Here is a 26,910-nt window from a genome sequence, read left to right as displayed (position 1 = left end):
TGGAATCACTTCCCTTACGAGACTCGCCATCTTCATGCACAGCTGCTCCATGGCTCTTAGACACGGTTCTCGGCATAATGTGCGTCACCATACCGGCTCTCAGCGAACCGGTTGTCAGGAAACCTATTCTCCAGACGATCGGAGTCGTCCATACGCTGTAGTTCCACGTCCTGGAAGTTCTGGCTAGGGCGAGGCTCCTCTTGATTAGATGACGAGCGAACATTTCGCTGTGCCAGAGCAGATGTCATGGGTGGGTACGACGTGTCTCCAGACACACCAGTGTCACGTCGTGTTGGGGCATATGAGCCAAGCTCTTCGTCTGTACCGGCATAACCGTGTCGTCCAACACCAGCCCAGAATGCGCGCTCGTCACTTCGGGGACCCCATGCCCAGCCTGCGCCTGCACGGATTGGCAAATGGTAGTAACGGAAGGCAAAGATGGCGGCAATGAGACCCATTAAATAACCGAACAGAATATCAAAACCGTGGTGACGACGGTCGTGCCAGCGCGAACCAGCAATGAAGATGGAGACGCCAAAAGGCAAAAGGCCAAGAGCGAGGAGATAAATCGGGGGCGCAGCGGCTTGGCGACGTAGAGACTGGACCTTGGCGGTTTCTTGTCCCTTTATAGGTGCCGAAGAGAAGGATCCGTCGAGACCGCGGGCGCGCGAAGGTTCGTAGGGATCAACAATAGGACCAGTGCTGATACGAGAAGGGAAAGCAGCATGGCTTGCAGCTCCCGCAACAGAGGCAGCCGAGGGCATAACAAACGGGATTGTGACTGCAAACTTGCTAGCCATGAAAAGTGAAGCGTAGATGAGGCCGCCAGCAGCAGAGGATGAGTGGCCGCTAGGGTACGAACGGAAACCATCATCGATCTTATACTTGTCTTTCTGTTGACAGATGGCAGCGGAAACGAGCTGGCCAGTCATATTACGCCATTCAAAACCACCGACAAGGTATTTCGTAACATTTTCTATGTCGGGTTCACAGCGGGCGAGAAGATCGGGTCGAGGTTTTCCAAACAAGTTCTTCATCGAGCTGGTGAAAAACCACGACAGCGTGAGGGAGAGGACGAGTCCTAGAACACCAACATGAAGCTCCCACAGTTTGCGCTGCCAGATGAGAGTCTTTGGGGTGCCCTTGGGGACGGTCGGACCGGGGACGAAGATCAAAGAGACGACGGCGACGATGACGAAAGGGACGCCAATGGCGAGGATGAAGAGGAGGTAAGCGGGAACGAGTTCATGTTCGGCAAAGGGATATCTATCATGATGGTTAGCTTCAAGGGCAATATGAGCAGAGAGGATAGCAGCTCTATCCATGCCTACTAGGCAGGTAGACTTGGACGTACGAGATGTTGGGATCGACAAGTGAAAATGGTCGCTTGGCAGGCGCAACTTTGTCGAGCCAGCCTCCAATGCCAACAAAGACGAAGCAAATAATCCAGTCGGAAAGGTAGGATAGGATGAGTCGGATGGGGAAGCGACGGCCTCGCAAACCATTAGATATCGTTCCTAAACCTGAGTCGCCCATCTTGTAATAGGAATGCATAGTCTAACCGAGAAAGAGGGGAGAAGAAGATCGAGCGCCGAATCGGGGGGAGGATGTTTATTTGAACTTGGGGCTTGTCGTCACGGACTGGGTTTGGGAAAAAAGCCCCCGTTTTCCGTTCCGTTTTCTACGAACACTCGAGACGGGAGGTTTGCTGTGTCTGGGGGAGAGGCTTGGGGCGTGTATAGAGCGAGGGAGTTGAGGTGTGTGTATGCGAAAGAGGCCAAAAGAAAGCAGCTAGCCAAGCCAAGCGAAGGGTAGTAGTTAGCGGTAACAGCTTTGTGCAATGTGAGTCTAGGGTCTTTGAGTAGGTAGGGATTGAAAATGGATACGGCGATGATGAGCATAGACTATAAGGACAGTGGAATATGGGGTCAATGTTGGATACAGTTGATGTCTCACTTCGTCCTCGCACGTCTTTTTCTCATTTATATATAAAGAGAAGAAGAGAAGCCCCTCATCAATTGGTGTTCTCAAATCAGTTACAAACGGTAACTAACGATGCTTGTTTCTATGCTTGATCTGGGCGCGCCTGGTTTTACCTTTACCAGAGAAGTTGGCTTTTGGAAACTGATGTAAGAAACGGGGCTGAGGCATCTCACAGGGGGGCTTAAGGATGTCGGTAATTGGGGGTTACGTGGACATCAGTGCCGCTGTTGGCAGTGCGGGACATGACCCGTACTGGCACAGGTACAGGTACGAGCTGGAGGCTCTAGGCACCTGGTGCTAAGTTACCTAGTGGGCAGGGGTTAGATCTCGAAATAGAAGAATTATGCTTGACTTCCTAGGGGAACCTTTTATGTGCCCTGTCAACTCAAGTGTCGTTTTCAAAGCCTCCCTTCATTTGAATTTCTCCCCCTTTTATGGTATCTGTTTCTCTCTCGTGAGTGTTTGAGCATGCGCGCGTCTAGTGCTCTAAAGTATAGATACCACCTATAGTACAGTACTACCTAGGCGAGGCTATGACGAGTCCAGTGTCTGTAGCGTCAGCGGCGTAAACGGAACCTCATTGGGGAAATGCTCGCGTGGTACCCGCTCATAATGGATTCATTCCGATCCTAGGTATGGATTTGTGACTGGTTGATCACAAAAGTTCGAGGCTATCTTCTCGCATGTATTGCAGCATCTGCTTGCCTGTATTAGAGGATGAATAGAAAGAAATCATACTGAATTCTCCCAGCATATGTCACGTTGTAGTAATCTACTGATTAAGTATTAGACGTTTACACATTTACATAGGTAGGTTTTGCCAGAGAAAACAGTAGAAATAAAAACCACAGTCCTATCTCTACAACCCTGGCTGGTCAATGGTCACTTGGGACGCTCGAGGTCTTAAAACTGCGCTGTTTTGGGCTTCATTCGACTACGCAGGACACAGATGTTGACTATTATAATGCCCACTCCTTACTTGGTGCTCATTGTCCAATGTATACTCTGTACGGAGTACCATTAGATTAGTAGGTATAAAGCACTAAAGTACCTAGGTAGGTAAGTGCTCACCAACACAAAACCCAGGTTCTCGTCGTACCGCTTCCTTGAAAGGGACGACCCCCGTGGCCAAGCCCTGCCATGATCTGCGGTCATTTGTTCCCGTCTAGAAACTCCGAGCCTTCATAGCCAATCATAATTCCCCAGTGAGAATTAACCTTAAATTGGCTGTCCACTCTCCCATTCGTCTACGTCAATGACGGATAGCCCTTCATCAGAAAAAGAAAACAAGGCATCCTTTCAATTCTCATTTCTAGACCCCAGGATACTGTTACCAAAAGACACCAAAGCTACTCCTATATTGGACCTTCGGCTTATTGTGCCTCGTTGAACACTGTTACCCAGCAGGCTGTGGGCCTGTCACCAGCTAGATGAGGCTGTGCAAAGAAATTCTGATCATCCACTGATTTCTATCAAATGCTTATTGGCTATTCCGTACCTCGAACGGACACTATACAATCAACTCGGTAATCGGAACACAAAGAAAATATTGTCTTGGCCTTCGTCCGTCTATTATAAATAATAACTCAATTGCTTCAGATAATGGAAGTGTTTACGGATACCTTTACTGCGAACAAATAATCCCTGGTCGCTCGTTCATGTGGTTAATGCAATGCTCTCACCAAGGTGAAACTCGAAACCCCTGTGTTCTGTCAGGGGGTGGTCCGTAGTTTGCTTATACACTCTGAAAGAGCAGATATGTACCCTGTTGCCTCGTTGCCTCCATAACGGGAGCCGTTGTGTTTTGAAAGATTTGGTCCCGTGGTCTTCACGACACCCTCACTAAAGCTGATGTAATATTTCTATCAATCACCAAAGCAGTACTGACTTTTATGCTACATACCTGCCTGGCTACGATGCGGAGTGATATCAACGGTATAACGCCAAAGAGCGAATCGAGGTTCACTGGCTCCTGGGTCCTTGACGACAAGGAATATTTGACAGACGACGGATACGTTTGACCACCTCACACGTACAACATGAAATCTATCGACAGTGACCAGAGTACAAGGGTCGTTTTCCTAAAATTTGGATTAAGACGCACATCACGTCCTTATCTATAATGTCACATATAGTACAATGCAGCGTCATAATATACAATGCACTGAAGCCCAACTCTTTCTTGACTTGGCATGTGCTTTTCATCCCATCCGTCAACTCATCACGTGGCTCCGTAAACTCTCTTAGTTGGCCTTGTCGCGGCGCTTTCCGTTGTTTCGGGGTCGAGGCACAACCACCCACTTGTTTCTGTTGTGCTTGCGTCGGGTCTTGTAGCCACTCTTGGTCTGGACAATGCGTTAGCTACTCCATATAACTCTTGACAGATTGGTTGGCTTACTGGAACACCCCAGGGTGACACAGGGTGGCGGTTACCCTTCGATTTACCTCTACCACCACCGTGGGGATGGTCAACTGTACATTATATCAATACATGGTCTCTCGAGAAACGTGCGGATCTTTGTATCTCTCTCTTACCTTTGTTCATAGCAACACCACGAACTGTGGGTCGGATGTTAAGCCATCGGCTTCGTCCAGCCTTACCCAACTGGCGGTAGTGGTGATGAATGTTACTCGCAACACCAATGGTAGCACAAGCATCCTTGCTGACTCTTCGGACTTCACCGCTCTGTAGTCGTACCTCGACATACTTGCCAGTCATGACTCTGGTGCCGTCGTCCTTTGTCTCTTCGTTCTTGTTGACCACTACAGCTGAGGTTCCGGCACTGCGACAGAAAACTGCACCTCGTCTGGCAGCTGACCCGACAGCAAACACTGTAGTACCGACAGGAATCATGTGCATAGGCAAACAGTTGCCACGGAAGGCAGTCTTGGCAGCCAAGATACCCGGATCAATAATACCACCCATGCTGTCGAGGAGATCCTGGGGAATACCCGCACGGTAGCTGTGGACGATATCTCCAGACCTTAGTCCATCGGCGGCAAGAATATAGGTGTGGCGTCCGGTTGCCTTCTCAGTAACAAGAGCAATGTGCGCACTTCGTCCGGGATCGTACTCGATGCGCTCCACCAGATGAGGGCCCGGTCGATTACGGATGAAATCGACAGTTCTTATCCTCCTCTTCGCACCACCGCCACGATGTCGCACAGTAATTCTTCCTGACACGTTACGACCACCCTTAGCTTGACCTTTCTTGGGAAATGTCAATGGGAGGAACGGTCGTCCTTTCCAAAGATGATCGTTAATTGGTCGCTTAAGATGTCTTACACCAGGTGATCGGGGCTTGTAGACTCGCAGAATGGCAGCTTGGGCCTCGGGGTTCTCGGCCAGCTCTTTCGGACTTGCTGTGGTTTCGTTGGAACGCCTGATGGTCGCATATGTTCGAGGCAAAGATCGGTTTAGGGCAAAGCGAAGGAGGCTTTGCCTCGCTACCGCGAAGCTGAGACCGGTTTGGAGCATTTTCGGTCACGAACTATATGTAACTGAATGTTACTAGCAGCAAATCTTCATGGAGGCCGGTATCCGTCGTGTGTAGGTAATTTCGATGTCGGTTCGAGGGGATGGTGAGCTAGTTTTGCTGAAGAAGCTTGCTGGAGAATGAACCCACAGGGTTGGTGATCAAGATCAACCACGGGGTACCCAATTTTCCTCAGATTGGCACTGAGATGTGAATTGAAATGTCCCGGACCGTCGCAAACGCACCGACGCTCACCAATTGTGCCCGTTGGTGTAGCTAGACAGCCTTATTGGAGACGTTGAAATTTCTTCGGATACTGAATAACTTTGTGCCGGCGGGAGAGGATTGAGCCACAGACTCCCCTCATAGTGGCACGCACCGCCACACCATTCATCATTGACAGACGCCATCACGTCTCTGCTACAGGGCTCCAGTTGAGTAAGTCCCCGTCCCACCAGTACGGCGCGACGAGGTTGGACCAATAGCAGTTCTGTTGATGGGCGGTTGCTAGGGCGGATGTCCCACAAACAAACTGGTCTGACCGGAAGTGGTACGTAGCGTTTCCAAGATTGTCGACGCTCCAGGGCTTTCGCGACTTCACCTGGATGCAGGCGCGTTTGGAACTGATCTCATCCTACCCGCCCCTCCATACTAAATGTCAAGACCCGTCCACCACCATCTATCGACTTGACTTTAATTTGAATTTCTCTTTTCTCGTCTGTCGCTGTACCCGTTCGTACTTGATCGACCATTGCCTCCAGGACAGGCCTACTATTCATCTCTTCATCCTTGTACAGTCTCCTCCTATCCCGTCCACCGCTATCAGCATCCTCTCTGCCATATCACCCTAGCCCTATTCAATTTTGTGCATTTCCCTCTACTGCTGCACACCGCGGTTCAGTTTCTGAATTCAAGGCGCGTTTCCATACGTCAAGTCGAAGGTGAAAAACCCGAGCTTTTTGCATCCCCCTGCTCCTGTCAACATCCAATCCTTTGTCTCGTAGTGGGACATCACGCTTGGAAACCTGACGTACCTAGAGCAACGCGACCTGTCTAGCCGCGTAGGGGTACGTGCCCACTTTAGTGGACCTCCACAACCCATCTTCCTTACCCGCTCGTCAAAACACATCCATCGTCCTCACAACTGCAACTGTTCTTCAACATAAACATCGTCTCCGCCCCATGCTCCCCTTACTCTTGTCTTTTCCCATCACACCTTGTTTACTTCATTCCACAATCGTCTCTTCCGGGCTGGGTCACCCTTACTAACATACAGCATCAGACGATTTGCCATAACATCCCGACTCACAACATTCCTTTCACGGTGTCTTCACCAAGCTTGATTCAAAGGTTCGTGACTAGATCTCTCTTTATATAGCGCTGTCTCAGCAACATTGCCGCTATCTGCCTACACACCGACAGCATTTCAGCCTTCTCTCTTTCTGAACTCCCGTTTGACGCGTCAACTAACTGGTCTATCCTAGCACTATCACATTGTAAAACTTCCAACCATCAATAACCATTAGATAGCCAAGATGCCTACAGTAAGTCCCTCGGACGCGATGGAGAAGCTCGAGTGTCTCTACCAATCAGCGATTCTAACGTGACCAGCAGGCTCGGGCTACTCGCACGCGCAACGAGAACGACGAGAATAGCGGCACGACGCGTCTCACAAGAGCCCAGGCTGCTGCTCTCAAGGTTGACGAGCTATCAATGCCTACTAAAGCTGCTCTGCAAACGAAGAAGTCCACAGTTAACGGTACTACCGCTGCGAACACGCGGAAACGCGCTGCATTGGGCGATGTCAGCAATGTTGGAAAGGCTGATGGTGTTACTGGAAAGAAGGCAAAGGGATTGGTCTCAAAGGCTGCTCAGCCCACCGGTATAGAGAAGAAGACCGCGCGACCCACAAGACCTGCTCTCAGTTCCCAGACTACGAACTCCAAGCCTACTCAGTCCGGATCTGGCACAATCAACAACAAGCGAAAGGTCCTCGCAGACACCAAACCAAAGGCCGTTGTCAAGAAAAATGAGCCATCATCCAAGGAGCCTGAACTGACTGAAGAGAATGAGCGGTCAGAGACGCCCGAAGAGACTGAGGTTGAAAAACCTGAAGTCTCTGTTGAGAAGACCGAAGTCCAGGACGCGCCTTTCAAGTACCCACCCGGTGTCAACAACTTGGACGACGAGGATCTTGAGGATCCTCTCATGGTTGCCGAATACGCCAACGATATCTTCGAATACCTCCGCGACCTTGAGTGCAAGTCGATTCCCAACCCTCAATATATGTCTCACCAAGACGACCTCGAGTGGAAGACGCGTGGTATCCTGGTTGACTGGCTGATTGAAGTGCACACGCGTTTCCATCTGCTTCCCGAAACTCTCTTCCTTGCCATTAACATTATCGATCGATTCTTGTCGGAGAAGGTTGTTCAGCTTGACCGTTTCCAGCTCGTGGGTATCACTGCTATGTTCATCGCGTCCAAGTACGAAGAGGTCCTCTCTCCTCATGTCGAGAACTTCAAGCGTATTGCCGATGATGGTTTCAGTGAGGCTGAGATTCTCAGCGCTGAGCGATTTGTCCTCAGCACACTCAACTATGATCTAAGCTACCCCAACCCCATGAACTTCCTCCGCCGAGTCTCCAAGGCCGACAATTATGACATCCAGTCTCGTACCATCGGAAAGTACTTGATGGAGATTAGCCTCTTGGACCATCGATTTATGGCCTACAGACCGAGTCACGTCGCTGCTGGTGCCATGTACTTGGCGCGACTAATGCTTGACCGCGGTGAATGGGTAAGTAAACAAACAATACAATATGATATAACACTCGCTGACCCATGCACAGGATGCCACCCTATCTTACTATGCGGGTTACACTGAAGATGAGGTCGAGCCCGTCGTCCACCTCATGGTCGACTACCTTGCTCGCCCTGTTGCGCATGAGGCATTTGACAAGAAGTATGCTGCCAAGAAGTTTTTGAGGGGTATGTCTATATCATCTTTTCGCATCATTCTTTGACTAATTTACTATAAAGCCTCACTCCTCGCTCGCCAATGGGCCAAGAAGAATGCTGTTCTTTTCGGCATTACCGATGTTGAACTGAGTCTTGACCAAATATCATAGATGCTATCGACAACTCGCGGCATTTACTGCATCTCTTATTCGATAACCTGAACAACAGGATATTCGGCACGCGGTTGGAATAAAATGTACCGCCGCTTCATGACGTTAATAGATCACCGACGTTCTTTGGTCACCCGTTAGGGCCATCACGATACCACACATCTGTTGATACTCGGGCGAAAATGCTTTCAGGAGCACTTGCCTCACTGGTCTGGATTCACATTATCTCTGTCTGACATGCGGACAGCATCTGCACTTTTTTTGTTTGCGATTGTCTGGTTATTGCACATTTTCCAAAGCATGCTTTTCGTCTTCATACATGGCGCATGGAGTCACTGGCGAAGGAATTCAAGGGCCTGGTTCGGCTGGTTGGAGTTGTCTGTACAGACGGCCTATTTATGGGGCACTGGACGGGGAGTAATGGAAAGATGTACGACATCAGCCATGGGGTTGTTTGTTGATGCAAGCTGAGCTTGACATCTGGTTGCCTAACTAGGGCCTCGATGATTTGAGTAGAGACCCCAACGAAAGGCACTTTTGTATCTCGGCTGCTATCGTGAAAAGGGCCTGTGATAGAAAAATTGTACATATACCATGACCGGGTTATGGAGGAGGAGCCCAGGGGGGCAGGAATGAAGTTTACATTTCACGAAGTAACTTAAGTCACACCTTTCATTGTTGACGGAGAATGTCCTTCCCGTTCCCATTCCCTCCCTGTTTTATCAGGTATTAGATGTTGTAGTTGTTTTTACACAGACGATGATTAATGCATAAATGGTTGCCCTTGGAAACGGGTTGACACCCATAGATTTTTACACTAAGTTCCTATTGTCGCGTCAAACCCACCAACAGACGTACCCAAAAGAGGGTGTGGCATGTGCGACCCGCACTGCCTTTGTTACTCAGTACCTTATATTAGTAGCTTAGTAGCCATGACTTGATAGGCCACCTCACGGTTCCGTTTGATCTCTGGCTTGGCCTGTGCAATACCTACCTCTCCAGGCACTTCATCGCCATTCAACTTCCTCCCACTTGCTTAAGGCTTTAGCGAAAGACCTGATATCACCAAATACATATCTCAAGCTTTTACAGTGATCACGTGAATTAAGATCATTGTCCAACACATCATTTACCCATAAAACTTATATTTATGGTGGTATTGCGCTGACCGCCAACTGAGCATAAGAGTTTACAAGACCATCAAGCTTTTAGACAACGATTCTAGTTGAAACAGCCCCTCACGCAACCAACATGGCGCCAGTTCTCCGAGCAAGGCAGAGCTTGTCCAAGGACAAGTTCTCTAGCTACTTCGGGAACCTAAGAAGTCAACCTTACAATGATGCCAACAATTCGCGGGGTTCAAATCCCCATAGGTATGCACTTTCAATCTGGAATGAAGCTGTGTTGTGTTAGGAGTTACTAAAATGGGTTTTCAAGCCTACGCTGCATTGCGTGGAATCCCCTCGGAACCTTGGTAGCAACGGGTTCGTCAGAGAAGACTTTACGAGTGTGTGAGTTGATGAAGCCGCGAACTTGATTAGTCCCCATGCTGAGGCGAAGTAAAACAGGGAACCCCGAGAAACCTCATGTGAAGTTCTCGACGGAGCTCAAGGGTCACTCAGCATCTGTTGAAAAGGTAGCTTTCAATCCAACGAAGGATGCAGAGCTATGCAGTGTGAGCAGTGACGGTGTGGTCAAATTCTGGGATGTGCGAACGAAAGCCTGCTTCAACGAAGTCAAAGGTCTTGGAGATGCTTTCACTCTCGTGTGGGCACCAGACGGCAACTCGCTTCTTGTCGGAAACAAGGCAGATACCATCTACATTCTATCGCCAACTCAATCTATGCCCATCAGCACTCATCAACAATCGGTGCAGACTAATCAGATCGCATTCTGTTGGAGCGGCGAGAAGATATTTGTGACCACGGCGGAAGGCCGCATTCGGGTTCTGTCGTATCCGGGTTTTGAGCCTGTGCTTCAAAATAATCATGGTGATGAAACGAGCGAGTATGAGCTTAACGGGCACACCTCGTCGTGCCTGACCGCGGATCTGCAACCTACTGGACGATATCTGGCGACTGGTGGCTCGGATTCTATCATTGCGTTGTGGGATACCACGGATTGGGTATGTCAGAGGACGATTACTAGGATGGTTGGCCCTGTCAAGAGTCTCAGTAGGTTCATTGAGTTCACTCATTTTATACAATTACTCATCGTTTGTTAAATAGGCTTTACATTTGACGGAAGTTTTGTCGTTGGTGGCAGTGATGAGGGTAAGAATTCTTGAACTCCCAGCTGTTACTAGTCTTTCTAACATGGTTTTGTTTAGGATCTGGGCTGGAGATATCACATGTTGAAACAGGAGAGCATGTACACACGTTCAAGACGGCCGGTGCTTGTCCCGTGGTTGCTTGGGCTCCAACGCGGTATTGCCTTGCGTACAGTGATCTTGGAATCTTGAGGATTGTGGGCGTTGATGTTGACAGAAAATAAGGCGGGCAGTCTCTTAGTTAACACGCCAGTGTGTAAAACGGTCCATCGAAAGCCATTCTATCCTACACTGGACCAGTTAACTTGTGCAGGAGTGATTGCGCGAGCCCTTTGCGATCTAGCTTAACTGAATAACGGAATGTGTATGTGGACATTCGATACTGTGTGTCAGACGGAGTAAATGACACCGACCTAGCCGTCAGCTTAGAACAAGGAATCAGCTGCGAAGAGCAACCCATGCGACGGTAAATAAGTAGTCAATTAAAACCCTATGAACGTGATCGATACCAGAGGTTTTGGCATCTTATATTGCCGCTATAAAAGACAGTCCGACATTTGTTTGCCAAATGAGAGGTGAACTAGACTAAAATTTAGAATCATTTGTTGTGACCATGCCAGTAGTGACTCGATAATAAGACTGACTGATACATGCAACAAGGCCACTTTGACAACGACGGACAGTAAACATGACAATTGCATACCGGTGTATAATTGACAGTATCTAGTCTTCCACTGAGACACATGTCGGTGAAGATAGCAACTCTAGTCAACGTTGGTCCATCGTTGCATGCATAAACATTAATACATATTGTGCTGATGGCTTGGTTGGCACCTAACCTAGACATCAAATAGGAAACGACTTAGTAGAGTTAGGCGAGCCTTGAGCAACACATCCAAATTTTATCGAGGCTGTATACGAGTACGATAATTGGAAGATTCGGTATCATTTTTGCTTACATATTGAAGCCCAGAGGTTGCCCAGTGGCTAAGGGTCTTGATAATATTCATCTGTTCAATTCAAAGTCGGCCGCTCAATATTTGATGATGGCTGCCGCTAGCAACACGGGTCGAAGCGAAGCATGTGGCTGTGCCACATGAGATGAGACAAACCAATGTTTAGATAGGGAATTATGATTCACTACCAATGGAACGGAAACATGATGCATCATCTACTAATCAATCAGTAGATACTGGATATTGGTGGAAGGTTGAAAAATGCCCAGGTTATATATGCGACTTGGTCACAAATGCGAACTACCGAAGATTTGCTAATAATCTAGAATAGATCAAGGATAATATACGCATACAACCAAGCAAGATGTCCTTTCACCATTTCGGCCATCGTACATGCTGTATCCCATTATTGATACTCCACAGGAACCCGTGAACCCCTATCCTTGCATGTACTACGTACGTTGTAACTGGCTGTGTAGGGCTGCTCAAGCCCGCTACAAACGTCCCCCAACTTGGTGTACTACCTACAGGCCAGGCAGCCAGGTATCGCGGCAAGCACAACCGTGGATCCGTAGGTAGGATCCTTGGAGGCTCTGGAAGGTGGAAGGTGGAACGCAGGGACGGTGCAGCAGGCCGGGTGGGATTTTTGGCTGTTGACAAATCCCCACCTGCACCGGCACCTGCACCTGCCAATACATACTAGAACATATGAACATCCGCCGAGCCAGGCGCCTCCCTAAGATGAGTTAAGCTTGAGGGTCCCACCTTCCTCCGTCTTAACTCCCCAACACCTCCCGGGTGAGCTTGAATCTCATCTCTTCATGCTTGCGTTCCGTATCGCCGCACTTGTCCCGGCCTAACCCAGACTCAACAGCCTCTGGCCCTCGTCCAAATCCCATCTCCACGACATACTATACTTTCTTTATCGACCATTTCGAGCACCCGGGTCTTGTTCCGGCAGATGCGGACCCACGACTGTGAAAGCCCGCTGAGCATTCTTATCCCCACCGTCTTATCAACTGCCTATCTCGCGACACCACTCCTCCAAACTCGACATCAATACCAACAACGTCGTATCGGCCATTCATAATTATTCATGTCGAATTCACCAGAAAACGGACCTGCCACCAGCGGTCATAAACGTCCTCGAAGCGATGATGCCGATGGAGACGACGCCGTACCTCAACAGGACATTCCCGACAATGCCAGCGTTCCCAAGCCAAAGCGACTGGCCTGTATGATATGTCGGAAACGCAAGCTCAAGTGTGATGGTGTGCGACCCAGTTGTAGTACCTGTTCACGTCTCGGTCATACTTGCGCCTACGATGAACAGCGGAGAAAGAGCGGCCCTAAGCGTGGCTACGTGAAGGCCCTCGAGGAGCGACTGAGTGAGTCTTGTGCCCGAAATGCTATCAGCTACTTCGATCGCTGACATGCTACGCAGAACAAGTCGAAACGCTGTTGAAAACCCAGGAACCTCCCCAAAATATTCCCAAGTCCGCCAATGTTTCCATGTCTGGTCCTCCTCAAACGGCATCTCCCGCAAACCTTAACATTTCGAATGCGCCGATACATCTAACGGGAGACCACAATATGGATCAACAGTGGAACTTTACTGATAAGTCGCCACAGCAAGGTGTTATGGAAGATTTCAACTTCAATGCCAGTATGGATATGGGCATGAATAACGTTGGGGGAACCTTCACATGGGAAATGATTGGCCTAGGCCTCGAGGAACCTCTGCCACCACAAGACACAATCGATGAGCTTCACCAGATCTACTTTGAAAAGGTTCACCCGTCTATCCCGATGATCCACAAGTATCGTTATCTCGCCGCTATGAACCTGTATGTTGGCCCCTTCACCTCTGAGACGTAAATGGCTAATATCGTTCCTATAGCGCCCCGAATCAGAGGCCGCCTGTTTGTCTGCGATATGCTATGTGGACTCTCGCGTGTACCATTACAGACAAGTATGCGGATTTGAAAGACCTCTTTTATAGGAGAGCGCGAAAGTATGTTGAAGCGGACTACATCAAGGGCTACGGAGAGCACATGATCTCTATTGCTCACTGTCAAACACACACGCTCTTGGCCTCATATGAGATGAAGATGATGTACTTTCCTCGAGCTTGGATCAACACGGGTTCTGCTATCCGTCTTGCTCAAATGTGTGTACCTCTCACAAATTCGTCGTTTTCCAATACTGACCATCGCAGGACTGGACTGCATAGATTAGACGGGACGGGTCTCGACGTAAAGCAATGCCTCGCACCTCCCAAAGACTGGACAGAACGAGAGGAACGACGCCGAACATTTTGGATGGCCTTCTGCCAAGACCGTTATGCCAGCATTGGCACAGGGTGGCCCATGACGATTGATGAGCGCGATATTATGACAAATTTGCCAGCCTCAGAAGATGCATACAACATGAGTAGGCCTGAGCAGACACAGTCTTTGTCCGAGTGCACCAGCCCGATGGGTGCGGGTAAGCTCTCTTCGTTTGGCGGCATCGTACTCATGGCATGTCTGTTTGGCAGAAACCTGGTACATCTGCACCGTCCTGATACTGACGATCTTGATCATGACCTTAATGGTCCGTTTTGGAAGCGACACAGACAGATGGACAATATATTGCTCAACACATCCCTCTGCCTCCCACCACAACTCAAGCTTCCTACTGGTCTATCTAATCCTAATATCGTTTTTACGAACATGAGCATACACACGTCAACCATCTGCTTACACCAGGCAGCCATCTTCAAGGCCGAGAAAAACAAACTGCCAGCTTCAGTCAGTGCTGAGAGCAAAGTACGATGCATCACAGCTGCCAACGAGATCGCTAGCATCATGCGCATGATTTCTCACATGGATCTTTCAACAGTAAGGACAAAACAGGTTCTTTTTTGTCGGTGCGGAGGCTAACATGCTACAAGGTCAACCCGTTCATATCATTCTGTCTATATGTATCTGCGCGAGTATTTGTGCAATACCTTAAGAGCCGCCCAGACGATAGTCAAACAGCTGACTCATTACGATTCCTACTCTCAGCGATGAATGCGCTGAAGCGGCGAAATCCGCTGACGGAGTCCTTCCTTGTCCAGCTAGATGTCGACCTGGAAGCCCTTGCATTAAGAATTCCTAAGCTCAAGACTGCTTTCCCACGCAACCACGACAGCGTATGTAAACACGAACTTAATTACCCTTATTTTAATGCTAACGTGACCCAGCCTGGCACAACAGGAGCACCCAGAGGCGCTAAATGTGACAACCCTGAAGGGTTCCAGGGCATAGCGGCGTACCGTAACGAATGCAATTACATGAATCCCTCCGAGAACGACATGAATCAGCCAGGACCACCCGATATGCTCGAGCCTAGCAACGACATGACAGGTATGCCTGCTACAGGCGATGGGAACTTTGGAACACAGACGTGGATGTCAACAGAGCAACAAATACCAGCAATTCTTACACCTAGTTCGGCAGCCACTTTTGAGAAGACTGGGTCTGGAAGTCGAGCTGTTTCAGGCTTTGGGGACATGGCAGGTGATAGCCAGGAGACTTCAGGGTCCCCAGACGCGATGCAATCAAACCGACCGACACCGAACTCAAGCACAGGGTCCGATCAGCGGAATCATCTGGCCCCTGGACAGATGAATAGATCAGGGGCCAACTCGTTTAACACAAGTCCTATGTCGCCGAATCAGACCTTATTGAACCCAGGTGTACTTGATGGAAGCACGCCTGGCTTCTTTGCTGACACATCTGGTTTCGCTATCCCGCCAGGCCTGGATCAGAGCGGAGGGTTCAGCATGCCGGATGGGTGGGCGGACATGCACGGACAGACAGGCGTTCCCCAAGTGGGCGAAGGTGTTTTGAGAGCATTGATGAATATGGGATCTATGGATGCGATGGATTTAGGAACGTGGGAATCGAGGGACAGCTGAAGTGGAGCAACACGGAGTTCATATGGGAGACGAATCTTTTCGGAATCAAGTGGCGAAAACCAGCCTCGAAAAAACCAACAATGCTTGTCAAGAATGAAAGAGGGGAGGAATACGAACAGCTGCAACGGACCGGGAATTTACATCTGGGGCGTTTATACGGGACGAACATGTCGACTATGTTGTAAAATATGAGTTGGAGAATCCGATGAAGGACATACCTTTTGCACTGCTCATGTTCACAACGGGTGTATAATGGGGGCTAGATGGTGTGTCGATCTTCAAGGCCGATCAATGCAAAGGCAGTTAGGCAAGGCCAAAACACGATTCTGCAGAGTCTGACATCAATCAATTAAGAGCCACGCCCGGTTAGCTCAATCGGTAGAGCGTGAGACTCTTACGAGTACGCGATCTCAAGGTTGCGGGTTCGACCCCCGCATCGGGCTGTTCCTATAAATACGATTGCAAACAAGCGAGGCATTTCTTTTTGCTGATTTTTGAATGTGGCTGGTTTGTTGTGATCTCTTCATTACTTGGTACTGAATGAGAACCAATGGCTGGCAAGAGTACCTACCTACTAACCTGTACAGTACAACATGGCCCGTGCAACAGTTATAGGTGCGGCTCAAATACACCTACCCCTCCTTCCTTAACAGCGACCAAGGTGACGGGCGTCTTAAAGTAGCAACATAAACGTTGAGAGGGTAATAAAGAAGCTTTGGCCGTGGATACACTTGAGATAACCCATAGTGGATCTATCTAGGACAGACTGCCAGTTCCGGCAAATGGCTGGAAGAGCCCCGCACACTCCGCCTCAGAGGTCCGTCCCCATCCCCGTCCCCGTCTCTACCTCCGGGGCCGGGCTGTCGGCAGCGTTTTCGGCATCGGACATACCACAACGGTACGGCGTTGCACTACAGCTCAACATGGAGGGTTACGTTGCACGCGATATTGAAGAATCATATCGTATGAACGCAGTACATAATGGCATCGTTAACGCTACACGCGCGACGCCAGGTCAGTTTGGTATACTTGCGCCGACAACAGTACCTGCACCAGTGGTGGAAGCACAACAAACCGCAGGAAATTTCAGTGCACAGATTAGAAGAGACGGAAATGAAGTCGAGAGATCCAATGGTCAATTAAGCACCAGGATCGTGGTTGATCCTCCGAATCTGGAGGAATGGAGAGATAAGTTATTCAACGTTGATGAGGCGATCATCCTTACGCATGAAGAGTAAAGCCGTCATTCTCTATTATCCGGAGGATCTTCTAATGCTCCCAGGTTTGAGACATATTTCCCTCATGTAGACAACGTCTATTCTCACCGCTCAACACAGCGTTACAAACACAAACCCTTCATCTCGCACTACTGGGACTGTCGTATGAAAGGCCGTCCTCCAGGAACACCAAAGTCTGTTGACCCAAACAAGAAGAAGCGTAAGCGCTCCGCTCGTCAGCTTGATCTGTGTGACGTGAAGATCAAGATCACAGAGCATTTTCCCAGCGCTTATTCAGAGCTCGGCGATATCAGCCTCTCAGGCGTTGACCTGGCGGGACAGCGCTTTTGGACCATACAAAGAGTTAATGGAAACGGAGGCAATGGTAAAGGTGACGGTGTGGCTGGACCGCACAAGCATACGCTGCAGAGGAGCGATGAGATTAAGAAGAGTAGCGTACAACGGCATTTGACGAAGCAGGATGGTTGCGTGAGCAAGGCAAAGGAGAAGGCTAAGGGAGTTCGTATACTCAGTCTGAACCCCATGTTGGAAAATGCCGCTAACTCTGGGGTCCGTATAGCAGTCCGACATGAGGGCAACAGGCGCCGCACTTGGTACGATCAGGAAGCACGCAAAGGACAACAACTTCAAACTCTATGCCGCATGTTTTTGGTATGGCCTCCCTGTAACTGTTTGAGTTGCGACATATACTGATGCTCTAGTCCATTCTCACAACGCGTCTGGATCGCCCTAGAAGCAAAAGGCATGTCCTACCAATATTGCGAAACGAACCCTTTCCGCAATGCAGAAGAACCCCTCTTGGCCGACTCCCGCGCATGTGTACCTACGATAAAACATGACGACTGGACATGCTCAGACAGTACGGCAATGCTGGAATATGTGAGTTTAGAGCCCTAATGCTCAAGCCCCAAACTATGCAACTGACAGGTCGTGTGTAGCTTGAGGATATGGGACAGGGAGTGCCGCTTCTTCCTTCAGATCCTAGATCAAAGGCCAAATGTCGCTTGTGGATAGGTCATGTAAGAGTTGGCTATTCCGAGTCGGGCAGAGAAATTGACTGAAGCAGATAAATCATCACATTGTCCCAAATTTCCACAAACTAGTGCAGAATCAAAACCTGGGGTTTGAGCATGAAGCTGCGGATCGTTTACAAGGCAGCATAGACATCCTAGTTAGAGCTGCTGATAAAAAGGTAAATGTCAGCTCAATTTTGGATCATTGCCTGCTCAGTATTTCCTTGTTTGTCGACTTCTGGTCAATTCTGCTAACTTCATCAAACCTCAGGGGCCTTTCTTTCTCGGGCAGAATCTCTCCCTCGTCGACATATACCTGGCGCCATTTGCTCTTCGTCTTTCAAGAGTTCTGGTCTCTACACGCGGGTGGTATTTTCCACCGGCTGAATCGCGCTGGGCGAAGTGGTTGGACGCCATTGAAGGAGACAGGAGTGTGAGAGCCACCACCAGTAACCATGCTCTATACCATGAGACGGTTGGTGTATTGATGAGACTCGACGTAATGAGACACGAATAGATTAACGGCTGTCAAGCCATGATGCTTGACAGTATAATAAGAGCTTCCAGATATACATATCTGGCTCTGTACCAGCCTCTCTCGGGGACATGACGAGAGTGAGTCAAACTATGCAAAACCAGGGATGCTTTGTCACGTCGGTAGTAGTCTTTTATTAACAATGAATGGCCATATATATAACACAGCTCTTGACTATGCAGCACCATCTGGCACGGATGGATCACTTCTCATTGAACCCCTTTTCCTCCTCTTGATAGCATCCCACTTCTCTTCAATCGTCACTAACTCTCCACCGAGTCGAGCTTTAATTCTGCCTTCACCCAGCTCCTCAAGTGTTTTAGCCTCAAGGTAAGTTTTCCCGTCATACTCGACTCGGCGTTGTGAGTCTGGCAAGTATGCCCAGGAGAAAATAGCGCCGACAGCCGCAACTGAACCAAAGAGTAGGAATATGAGCCCCTGCCTGTTTTCAGCCTGATATGATTGGTTGATGCCGTACACCACAAGAACTGCAACAAGGCTTCCAAGCTTTCCCGCAGCCGCCGAGATGCCGTGACAGAGGCATCGGTAACAGGTTGGGAAAATTTCGGCTGGTATTATAAACGTTAAGGTGTTGGCGCCTAACAAAACAGCTCTTGTTAGTCCATTATAGAAAGAAAAGTATAGAGATGAGTCAACTTACCAAAGTTGAACATGAAGTGGCAAATGGCCACACATACAACTGTAGCGGGAGCGCCTTGCTTTTGATGGACGCCATAGTAGACGCACCCGGTGATAACAAAGAAGCCGGCCAGCACGAGGAAGGAGGCCGTGAGCCATTGGCGCCGTGGGATGCGGTTTGCGAAGACAACGAAGCAAGCACTGCCCGCAATCGATGCGAGTGAGACAGTCAAGAGATATTGCTTTGTTTGCTCAATCAACACGTCGTAAATCGTGTTGCAGGGGTGAGTTGCGTCGGTCGACCAAACTGGAAGCCCATCGGTGGCCCAATCTGGCACAGTCGAATTGCCCCCCCGGAGTGACGACACCCAGCATTCAAGGGAGTCATCAATCTTGGTCGGTGTAGTCGTTGCCCACATAGTCGATAGGGTGCCTCTGTTATCAAGGCTCATCCCATAAAACGAAACGTCCAAAAAGAACCACGTCGCTGCTGTGCCCAAAAGATATGCCCAGTTGCCATCGCGGATAAAGTAGTTGTGTAGGTCTTCTCTCGAAAACTGGACGGGCATGGTATGTTGTGAAGAATTGGCGTGATGCATGCCATCACCAAGATCAGTTGCCCGATACGAAGGTGCGACATTGTTCCCACCAGGCGAATTGATCTGATATGGTGCCGGCGTTTGATTCTGGTTGAACTGACCCATCGGGAACGAATTCGTTCCGTCGCCCGAACCGCTCATGGAGCGACCAGCCGCACCATGATTGGGGAAGGCTTCGACGCCGGCCCCCTGAGGGGCACCGTAGATCCTTTGAGTGTTTACAAGAGCCATTCCTGGTTTGTTTCGAACCTCCAGGCTGTAGATACCACAGTCGAAAAGGAAGAAACGAAATATAATGGCGAGAAGCGCAGGCACAGCACCTGAACCGATCACAATGCGCCAAACGCCGTCCAGTGCCTTCTTGCATTCTTCCTCGTGCAATTTGTCAAGACCACATCGCATTCCTTGTAGATCGTGACTTCGCTGGAAGCCAAGAAGCACAAATAGGCCGACCAGCTGCGCCAGCGCCTGGCCGATGGGTTGCATCATGAAAACTGAGGACAGCATAGTAGCTCGAGACTGTGTACTGGACCATTCTGAAGTTATTACTGCGCTAAGGGGATATTCAGCTCCGATTCCTGGGACAGTCTTGTCAGCGTCTGAGATTTGTGAGAGTAGACTGGGCTCACGAACCTATGCCCATGACAAAACGCCACCAAGTAAATAGGCCCAGAAATGAAAGATCATTGTAGCCGCGACTGCTAGTGGCGACGCCAATCGTTGAAACGATAACCAGCACAAGCTCAACGCCGTAGAGGCGAGTCCGACCATAGCGATCGGCGAGGTATCCAAACAAGACCTGGCCTACAACAGACCCGAGAAGCGTAAAGAAGTTGATAAGTAGGCCTGACCACTCTGGACCATTGGGCCAATAAACAAATGCGATCGAAGCTATAATTACATTGGTTGAAAAGAGGTTATATCTAGATTTGAAAAGTCAGGAGTTTGCCAATCGTTATACGACGTGACGGCGGTTGCATGTCTATTATCAGTTTTGAGGACGACTTACGAGTCTGTCAGAAAGCCCGAGGCGCAAACACCCCAGATACGAAAATTCCATGAATTCAAATCAAGTTCGTAACGTAGTTGTTGGCGATCCTGTGAGATGCATTAGCTCTGTAGAATCAGGCACAGGGCTGCTTGGTAAGATGGAGATATGACGCTGAGCGCATAGACTTACTTGAGCATCTTGTGATGGCAGTGCCGAACTATCAGAGCCCAGGAAACCGCGGTTCCGACGCAATGAATATCTTGATAGAAGAGGCATGATTCGTGGCGGGGGTTAAACAGCGCGTCGCAAAAGTTCCAATGAGCACGGGTGGCCTGAGAGGGAATGGAGGAAGTAGGCTCAGAGAAGCTCAAGTCAGGACAGGTACTGGAATTGCGGATAGGCAATGCCCAAAGATAGAAGAGAGGCGGATGTGATTCTCATGACCATAGTACGACGGACTAGAAGCAGAATGGAGCAGAACAGAAAGGTAATGTCGTTGATAAGTTGGAGCAAGCTGCGCAGTATAGATGGTGTGGGATGCCATCACAAAACTGTATGGCACTTGAGCAAAGACTGTGCTGTGCGCCAAGTGCACGCCGCGAATAACGGTTTCCTTTAGAGCTGAAGAGGCCCTTGACTACCTAGGCAGTCTACTAAGACGCACTTGGCTTCACTTGGCAGCGTCCTTTAATGATGACCTGCCTACCCTTGTATCTCGGGGCTTGAGAGCCGATATACGCGGACTGAGTATGGGGTGGGATTTGACTACACGTACTATGCCCGTCTCCGAGTAGCTGGTCCTGATGGGGCACTAAATGTGACAGGAACCTATTATCCTTGATTTACTGACGGACTGGCAGGTAGATAGGAAAAACAGTGATAGGGAAAGAGAATGAAAAATGGAAGGACGACGCTCTAGACGTTTGCGTAGGGGTCCCTTGCATAGTAGGTTAAAGTAGGTAGGTAGGTCAAGTTGCCAGCCAGATTCGTTAGCTTGTGTGGGTACATATTTAACAATTACCCAAATCGGATCCCCATCTTGGATAGACTTATCGAGGCCTCATCTCCTGAGTCTGGAATCATTGTGGCTTAGAAGGAGAGGAAGACAGCTAATGGGAAGGGGCACGTGTTATTGAAACTTGGTTGATAGGAACGCGGTCAACAAGGCAGATAGGTGCTACTACTAATGTACCTAAGCCTTGAGTTGACCATGAAGGAACTGTACTGTTTAAGAAACATACCAATTTAAGTTAGGACTGTTCACGATGATGACATAAAATCAATGTCCTGCCTAAGAGAACATGTACCACGGACGGTTGGACATTACTACCGATATGCATATCTCAAGATCCAGCACGGATATATGCGTCTTTGAACCGGCTTTACTCCTGGAAGCTCGTGCCTTGAAGGTGGGGTACTACTGTATGTTTCTCCTCCTTACCTGTTACTAAGGAATAAAATACGCTAGCTTCGCGGCTCTGCCTGGAAAAAACATGGATGTCTTTCTGGCAATGCTCTTACCTACCTATATTTCAAGAAGGACTGTAATAGTACATGATGACGGTATTTCCTAATCAAAAATAGATTTGTGCAGCCTTCGAATACTCGAAACATGCATTCCCAAATAACAATATCGGCCCAGATGTTCGGAACTGATTGATACTGTACCAAGATCTAACTACAACCAGCAAAGACAAAAATTAAAGAAAAAGAGCCCCACGACACCTAAGCTTTCTTGGCCCATCAGAATGTCGTCTTGGCCCCCGTGCTCGATGCTCCCGCTGTTAATGGACCACCAATCCAATACAAGCAGCTGCCCATGTGGCATCGACCCTTGGCTGTCAATTGCACAACGTTCTTCGGTTCTGTTGGTAATAACTCACCCTTCCTCAGCTTTGCAACAGGCGGCGTGCAGCGTTCCTGTCTATGTGTGGCTAGACGTCCACTGACGCGGGTCTCAACGTTAGCATTCGGAGAAGACCAAGGCCGACGTGCCTCTCATTGACCGTGGAAATCGACCGCGTTCTACGGAATCTATCTCCCCATCAATTTGCCATGTATGATGCTGGCTTACAGCTAGATGTCCATGGGCGAACAAGAAACAATTTGGCTTGGTTATCTGGACTTCTTGGAATCCTCCTGGAACTTTGGATCCTTGGGTTTTAATTCTGTCCTGTCATCGCCTGGCGTGGCTACATTGATGCTCATGCGCAGTCTCTGTACGTGCGTGAGCTTCATCTTCACTCGCCTAGTACCGGTCCAGGAAGTTGAATTCTGCCTACCTAGTTTTCTGTTTCAGTCTCAGAGGGGGTGGGTGAATACGCAAGCGACCTTCAGAACCACTCTTCCCCAATCTAGTGCCCAAGTTTATTCTGACTGAGTGTGAGCGGTGCCTCCACGTTCTATCGCTGCTCTATTATCAAGAGTTTGCCTTTGCGCCGGCTTAGGCATTGGTAATATCAAGGCTGCTGCAGCCAAGGGCCTGCCAATCCCTGTTCCTATATTCACAAGCTTTATCACAGCCAGTTTTACCGTTGCTAGAAGCTCAAGTCAAGGCAAGGCGCGATAGCAGTCTTAGGGCTGGTAATTGGGATTTTCAAGATAGCACCGGCTGGAACCACCCGTCATATGCCGCTGTAACCGTGTCATGACATGTCCCCACCGCTCGGTCAGTCAGATCGCCCTCGACTGCTACCAGCGACAGCATGTCGTCCTCGGGCTCATCTTTTACTTCGTCGTCTCTCGGTCGCCCGCCTACCTATGGAAGAACGTACGTCAGTCCGGTCGATTCAACCTGGACTCCAACCTCCGGCATATCGACTATTTCTGCTCCAACCACCGAGGGATCGGGAACTAGAACCTCAGTACTTGATCTTGGACCTCCTGGGTTCCAAGCAACAATGTGCGAACGCTGTTGACCCAATTGATGTCTCACATTGCTGATACCAGTATCGCAGAATACTCTTTCAAGATACTCCTGACGAACGGGTTGTTTACCTCGGGCCTTGGGAAGTAGTGGGTTCTGAGCAGCGTCGTGTTCTCTGGCAGGGCAGCTATCAGAACGAACTGCTCGAGCACTATTGTGCGTCGAAACCCAAAGGAGCTGTTCGGATGAAATTTCAGCTAACTCAGGTTCCTCTCAGTGCCCTCAGATGTCCCCTCTGATATACACCCACATACGCTGCACTCGCGCCATCGCCCATACTACGATGCCTCCGACATGGAACGATACCTGACGTTTCAGGAACCTCACCGAGTTCGATACACCACTGATGAAGGTGTTTGTATACATGACCAATACGTCACGATCAGATACGAGTTTACGACAGTTGAAAGCTCTATCCAATTCCAGGGGGATCTGCGCAGGAAGGACCTGATCGATTTCTTCGATGCCGACGTCGTCTGGACCAATGTTCATGGACGCACAGACGGCTTTGGCAAGGTGAAGGGCATAGGTGCGATACAGAGGCTCAAGTTGTGGAGGGATCGATATACCACGTTCCACTCGCTCAGTGTATTCGCGAATAAGACGGATGGTCAATATCGAGAATATGATATCCACTGTTTCGATGGTGAGCTTCGTGGGAGGGATGACCGTGCAAAGCAACTTCGACTGAGTGCATCCGGTCGACGACCCAGTTCGGGCGATGACCGTAATTCACACCGGCGCTTCTCGTTACCACGTCGTATGCGATCTCGAACCAGAGCAAGTGAATCTTCGGAGCCAAGATCAGTACAGCAGCCAGCTCTTGACATACGGTATCTAGCGGTCCAATTTACTGAACGCCAAGGTAAACAAACTTTGCCAGGATCCTCCGACTTATCAGCTAACGGTCATCAGAGTATCGTCGATTCATCGAAACATGGCTTTTTTGCCACAGTTCGGACCGCGAATTCAACGGCATCCCATTCCCGCCGAACCATTTCGAATTACCCTCGCCGCAGATTTTGCCGGGACATTCTCCCGATTTACCAGTATCTGGCTGGCCTCACCACGCGCTCGACTCGGTACCAGAACCCTCGGACACGACCGACACTACGCCTTGAAAAGCCGAGTTTGAGTCAGATGGTATATATAACCTGTAACCAGTTGCACCACCGAGCCGGACCACATGTTCATGTTGCGGTGCAGTGCGTGGTCAGAGATTGGTGGGGTGACAGCTGCAACAAAGTTCGACACTGACAGCTCACATCTTGATCTGTCAAAGTAAAAAAACGTCGACCGACTGAGTGATAATCTGCAGCCGCCCACGTGGGATTGGTTGGAGTATCAAAAGAGGCATGTACAACGTTGCTGTCTGTGGGCAGATTACGGCCCTGGAATGCTCGGGGCTCCACATCAACTCTCATCACCCCGCGGTGCCTGGATCAGACCACAGAGCTTGTGTCGTCATGGAGATATAACCTACCATGAATGATATAGATGGGTCATAAATTCAACCCAAGCTCCCTTCACTCAGTTGACACAACTACTGCGAACTCAACCTTCACTTATTAGCCTCTCCCAACATCACTACGCCAGTCATGAAGGTTATTCTCGCAATCAACGCCGGCTCCAGTTCGGTCAAGATATCGGTATATACTGCAGATAAGAATGCAGAGCCTCACCAAATCGCCGAAGCATCAGTTGGCGGTCTAACTGCACCGCCAGCAACTCTTGCGTATTCCCGTGGCAATGAAAAAGTGCTCAAGGCGAAGGAGGTTTCTGAAAGCGTCAAGACCCAGGGTGACGCTTTTGACCTCATTCTAAAGACCTTCATCGATGATAGTGAGTTGAAAGAGATCTCTTCAAAGGGAGACATCGCCATCGCTAGTCATCGTATCGTTCATGGCGGCGACTACGACCGATCTCAAGTCATCACTCAAGATACTTATCATCATCTTGAAGAACTCAGTGATTTGGCACCGCTCCACAATGGCGTTGCCTTGAGTATCGTCGATACTTGCATCAGCGCTCTGCCCAGCACGGTCAACGTCGCCTGCTTCGACTCACAATTCCACCAAACTCTACCTCCACATATTTATACATATCCTATTGACCCCCAAATTGCAAAGAGCAACCGCCTGCGAAAGTATGGGTTTCACGGTATCAGTTACGCCTTCATTACCCGATCTGTCGCCAATTATCTTCAAAGAGATGTCAGCAGCTTAAACATGATCGCTCTGCACCTTGGTAGCGGTGCCAGTGCGTGCGCCATTAAGGGCGGCAAAAGCTGGGATACGAGCATGGGGCTGACGCCTTTGGCGGGCCTTCCTGGTGCCACCCGAAGTGGCAGTGTTGATCCAAGGTAAGACGCCCAGTGCCTAAGATGATGATACCCATACAGAGCCCAGAGGCCCCACCGGATGCGGCGGGATACTACTCTCATCAGATCATACATGAGATGAGATCCAAAAGCAAACAGAGGGTGGGATTTTCAATAAGGGTCTCTTTCTAGATTAAGGTTCTTGCATGCTGACCCCAGCCACCCTTACAGTCTCGTCTTCCATTATGCCTCCGATGTGGGGAAGCTTTCTCCTGCATCCACTAAGCACCTTCACATCTCACGGGCTGAGGAGATCCTCAACAAGGAGAGTGGTTGGAAGTCCATGACAGGTACGACAAATTTTGGCGTCGTCGCCGATTCGGATGAACCGAACCATCGCCTGGCCTTCGACATCTTTGTTGACCGCATTGCCGCCTTCGTCGGTTCTTACTTTGTGTCCCTCGAGGGCCGCGTCGACGCTCTGGTCTTTGCTGGTGGTATCGGTGAACACAGTGCTAAGCTCCGCTCCGCTGTTGTCAACCAGGTGGCCTGTTTAGGGTTTGCCCTTAACGATGCCAGCAACCAGGAGCCTATCAAGGACGTTGTCCAGGAATTGGGTGAACGCGATGCTTCAAAACGAGTGTTGGTTTGTCAGACAGATGAGCAGCTAGAGATGGCCAGGTTGTGCGCCGAAAAGGAAGACATTTGGGAATGATGCGACACCACAGGGATGGTGGTTGTGGTAGTGATGATATATATGACTTAATAGATAGAGAGTGTGTATACAAACCAGTGAAAAGTCATTCACAGTTAATGACGCAAATCTTTAAGTGACTTGCATTATGACAATCTTCCACTCGGGATCTGCGGGAATTCGGGGGGATTCAGG

General features: G+C 49.4%; 9 protein-coding genes and 1 non-coding gene across 10 annotated transcripts; 7 read left to right on the top strand and 3 right to left on the bottom strand.

Annotated features, from left to right (window-relative positions):
* Positions 1–56: 56 nt before the first annotated feature.
* On the bottom strand, positions 57–1,536 carry EDB82DRAFT_471975 (PAP2 superfamily-domain-containing protein; the record flags this gene model as incomplete). Its single annotated transcript, XM_025729577.2, has 2 exons — positions 57–1,266; positions 1,355–1,536. The coding sequence occupies 2 exons, from the start codon at positions 1,534–1,536 to the stop codon at positions 57–59; spliced, it is 1,392 nt and encodes a 463-aa protein (XP_025588788.2).
* A 2,690-nt stretch (positions 1,537–4,226) lies between these two features.
* Positions 4,227–5,461, bottom strand: EDB82DRAFT_425808 (mitochondrial 54S ribosomal protein uL2m; the record flags this gene model as incomplete). Its single annotated transcript, XM_025729578.1, has 3 exons — positions 4,227–4,328; positions 4,382–4,455; positions 4,519–5,461. The coding sequence occupies 3 exons, from the start codon at positions 5,459–5,461 to the stop codon at positions 4,227–4,229; spliced, it is 1,119 nt and encodes a 372-aa protein (XP_025588789.1).
* A 1,308-nt stretch (positions 5,462–6,769) lies between these two features.
* EDB82DRAFT_75749 (cyclin-like protein) lies at positions 6,770–8,708 on the top strand. The gene is made up of 5 exons (XM_025729579.2): positions 6,770–6,809; positions 6,944–7,003; positions 7,074–8,258; positions 8,311–8,449; positions 8,501–8,708. Exons 2-5 carry the CDS (start codon positions 6,995–6,997, stop codon positions 8,587–8,589), a joined length of 1,422 nt encoding a protein of 473 aa, XP_025588790.1. The 5' UTR covers positions 6,770–6,809; positions 6,944–6,994; the 3' UTR covers positions 8,590–8,708.
* A 742-nt stretch (positions 8,709–9,450) lies between these two features.
* Positions 9,451–11,367, top strand: EDB82DRAFT_489578 (WD40-repeat-containing domain protein). The gene is made up of 5 exons (XM_025729580.2): positions 9,451–9,962; positions 10,027–10,100; positions 10,158–10,763; positions 10,818–10,862; positions 10,919–11,367. Exons 1-5 carry the CDS (start codon positions 9,841–9,843, stop codon positions 11,080–11,082), a joined length of 1,011 nt encoding a protein of 336 aa, XP_025588791.1. The 5' UTR covers positions 9,451–9,840; the 3' UTR covers positions 11,083–11,367.
* A 1,143-nt stretch (positions 11,368–12,510) lies between these two features.
* EDB82DRAFT_489574 (fungal-specific transcription factor domain-containing protein) lies at positions 12,511–16,192 on the top strand. Its single transcript, XM_065608357.1, has 6 exons — positions 12,511–13,202; positions 13,259–13,661; positions 13,715–13,984; positions 14,033–14,696; positions 14,750–14,992; positions 15,044–16,192. The coding sequence occupies exons 1-6, from the start codon at positions 12,911–12,913 to the stop codon at positions 15,758–15,760; spliced, it is 2,589 nt and encodes an 862-aa protein (XP_065465758.1). The 5' UTR covers positions 12,511–12,910; the 3' UTR covers positions 15,761–16,192.
* EDB82DRAFT_t42 lies at positions 16,121–16,203 on the top strand. Its single transcript has one exon. It is a non-coding gene; the product is annotated as a tRNA-Lys (tRNA).
* EDB82DRAFT_75538 (uncharacterized protein) lies at positions 16,152–18,993 on the top strand. The gene is made up of 9 exons (XM_025729582.2): positions 16,152–16,994; positions 17,043–17,496; positions 17,558–17,649; positions 17,700–17,877; positions 17,937–18,017; positions 18,065–18,190; positions 18,283–18,626; positions 18,826–18,876; positions 18,973–18,993. Exons 1-7 carry the CDS (start codon positions 16,543–16,545, stop codon positions 18,526–18,528), a joined length of 1,629 nt encoding a protein of 542 aa, XP_025588793.2. The 5' UTR covers positions 16,152–16,542; the 3' UTR covers positions 18,529–18,626; positions 18,826–18,876; positions 18,973–18,993.
* EDB82DRAFT_521235 (uncharacterized protein) lies at positions 18,721–21,051 on the bottom strand (the record flags this gene model as incomplete). The annotated part of the gene is made up of 5 exons (XM_025729583.2): positions 18,721–19,145; positions 19,208–20,362; positions 20,418–20,707; positions 20,794–20,882; positions 20,965–21,051. 5 exons carry the CDS (start codon positions 21,049–21,051, stop codon positions 18,721–18,723), a joined length of 2,046 nt encoding a protein of 681 aa, XP_025588794.2.
* A 2,267-nt stretch (positions 21,052–23,318) lies between these two features.
* EDB82DRAFT_75366 (uncharacterized protein) lies at positions 23,319–25,061 on the top strand. The gene is made up of 4 exons (XM_065610044.1): positions 23,319–23,677; positions 23,733–23,857; positions 23,919–24,566; positions 24,617–25,061. Exons 1-4 carry the CDS (start codon positions 23,481–23,483, stop codon positions 24,820–24,822), a joined length of 1,176 nt encoding a protein of 391 aa, XP_065465757.1. The 5' UTR covers positions 23,319–23,480; the 3' UTR covers positions 24,823–25,061.
* Positions 25,062–25,299: 238 nt separating this feature from the next.
* On the top strand, positions 25,300–26,736 carry EDB82DRAFT_471967 (Acetokinase family-domain-containing protein; the record flags this gene model as incomplete). Its single annotated transcript, XM_065607969.1, has 2 exons — positions 25,300–26,063; positions 26,241–26,736. 2 exons carry the CDS (start codon positions 25,300–25,302, stop codon positions 26,734–26,736), a joined length of 1,260 nt encoding a protein of 419 aa, XP_065465756.1.
* Positions 26,737–26,910: the final 174 nt, after the last annotated feature.

This window comes from Fusarium venenatum (genome assembly GCF_020744135.1).
Source record: "Fusarium venenatum strain MPI-CAGE-CH-0201 chromosome Unknown EDB82scaffold_1, whole genome shotgun sequence".
Classification (NCBI taxonomy): Eukaryota; Fungi; Ascomycota; class Sordariomycetes; order Hypocreales; family Nectriaceae; genus Fusarium; species Fusarium venenatum.
This window is presented reverse-complemented; position numbering and strand designations above follow the sequence as displayed.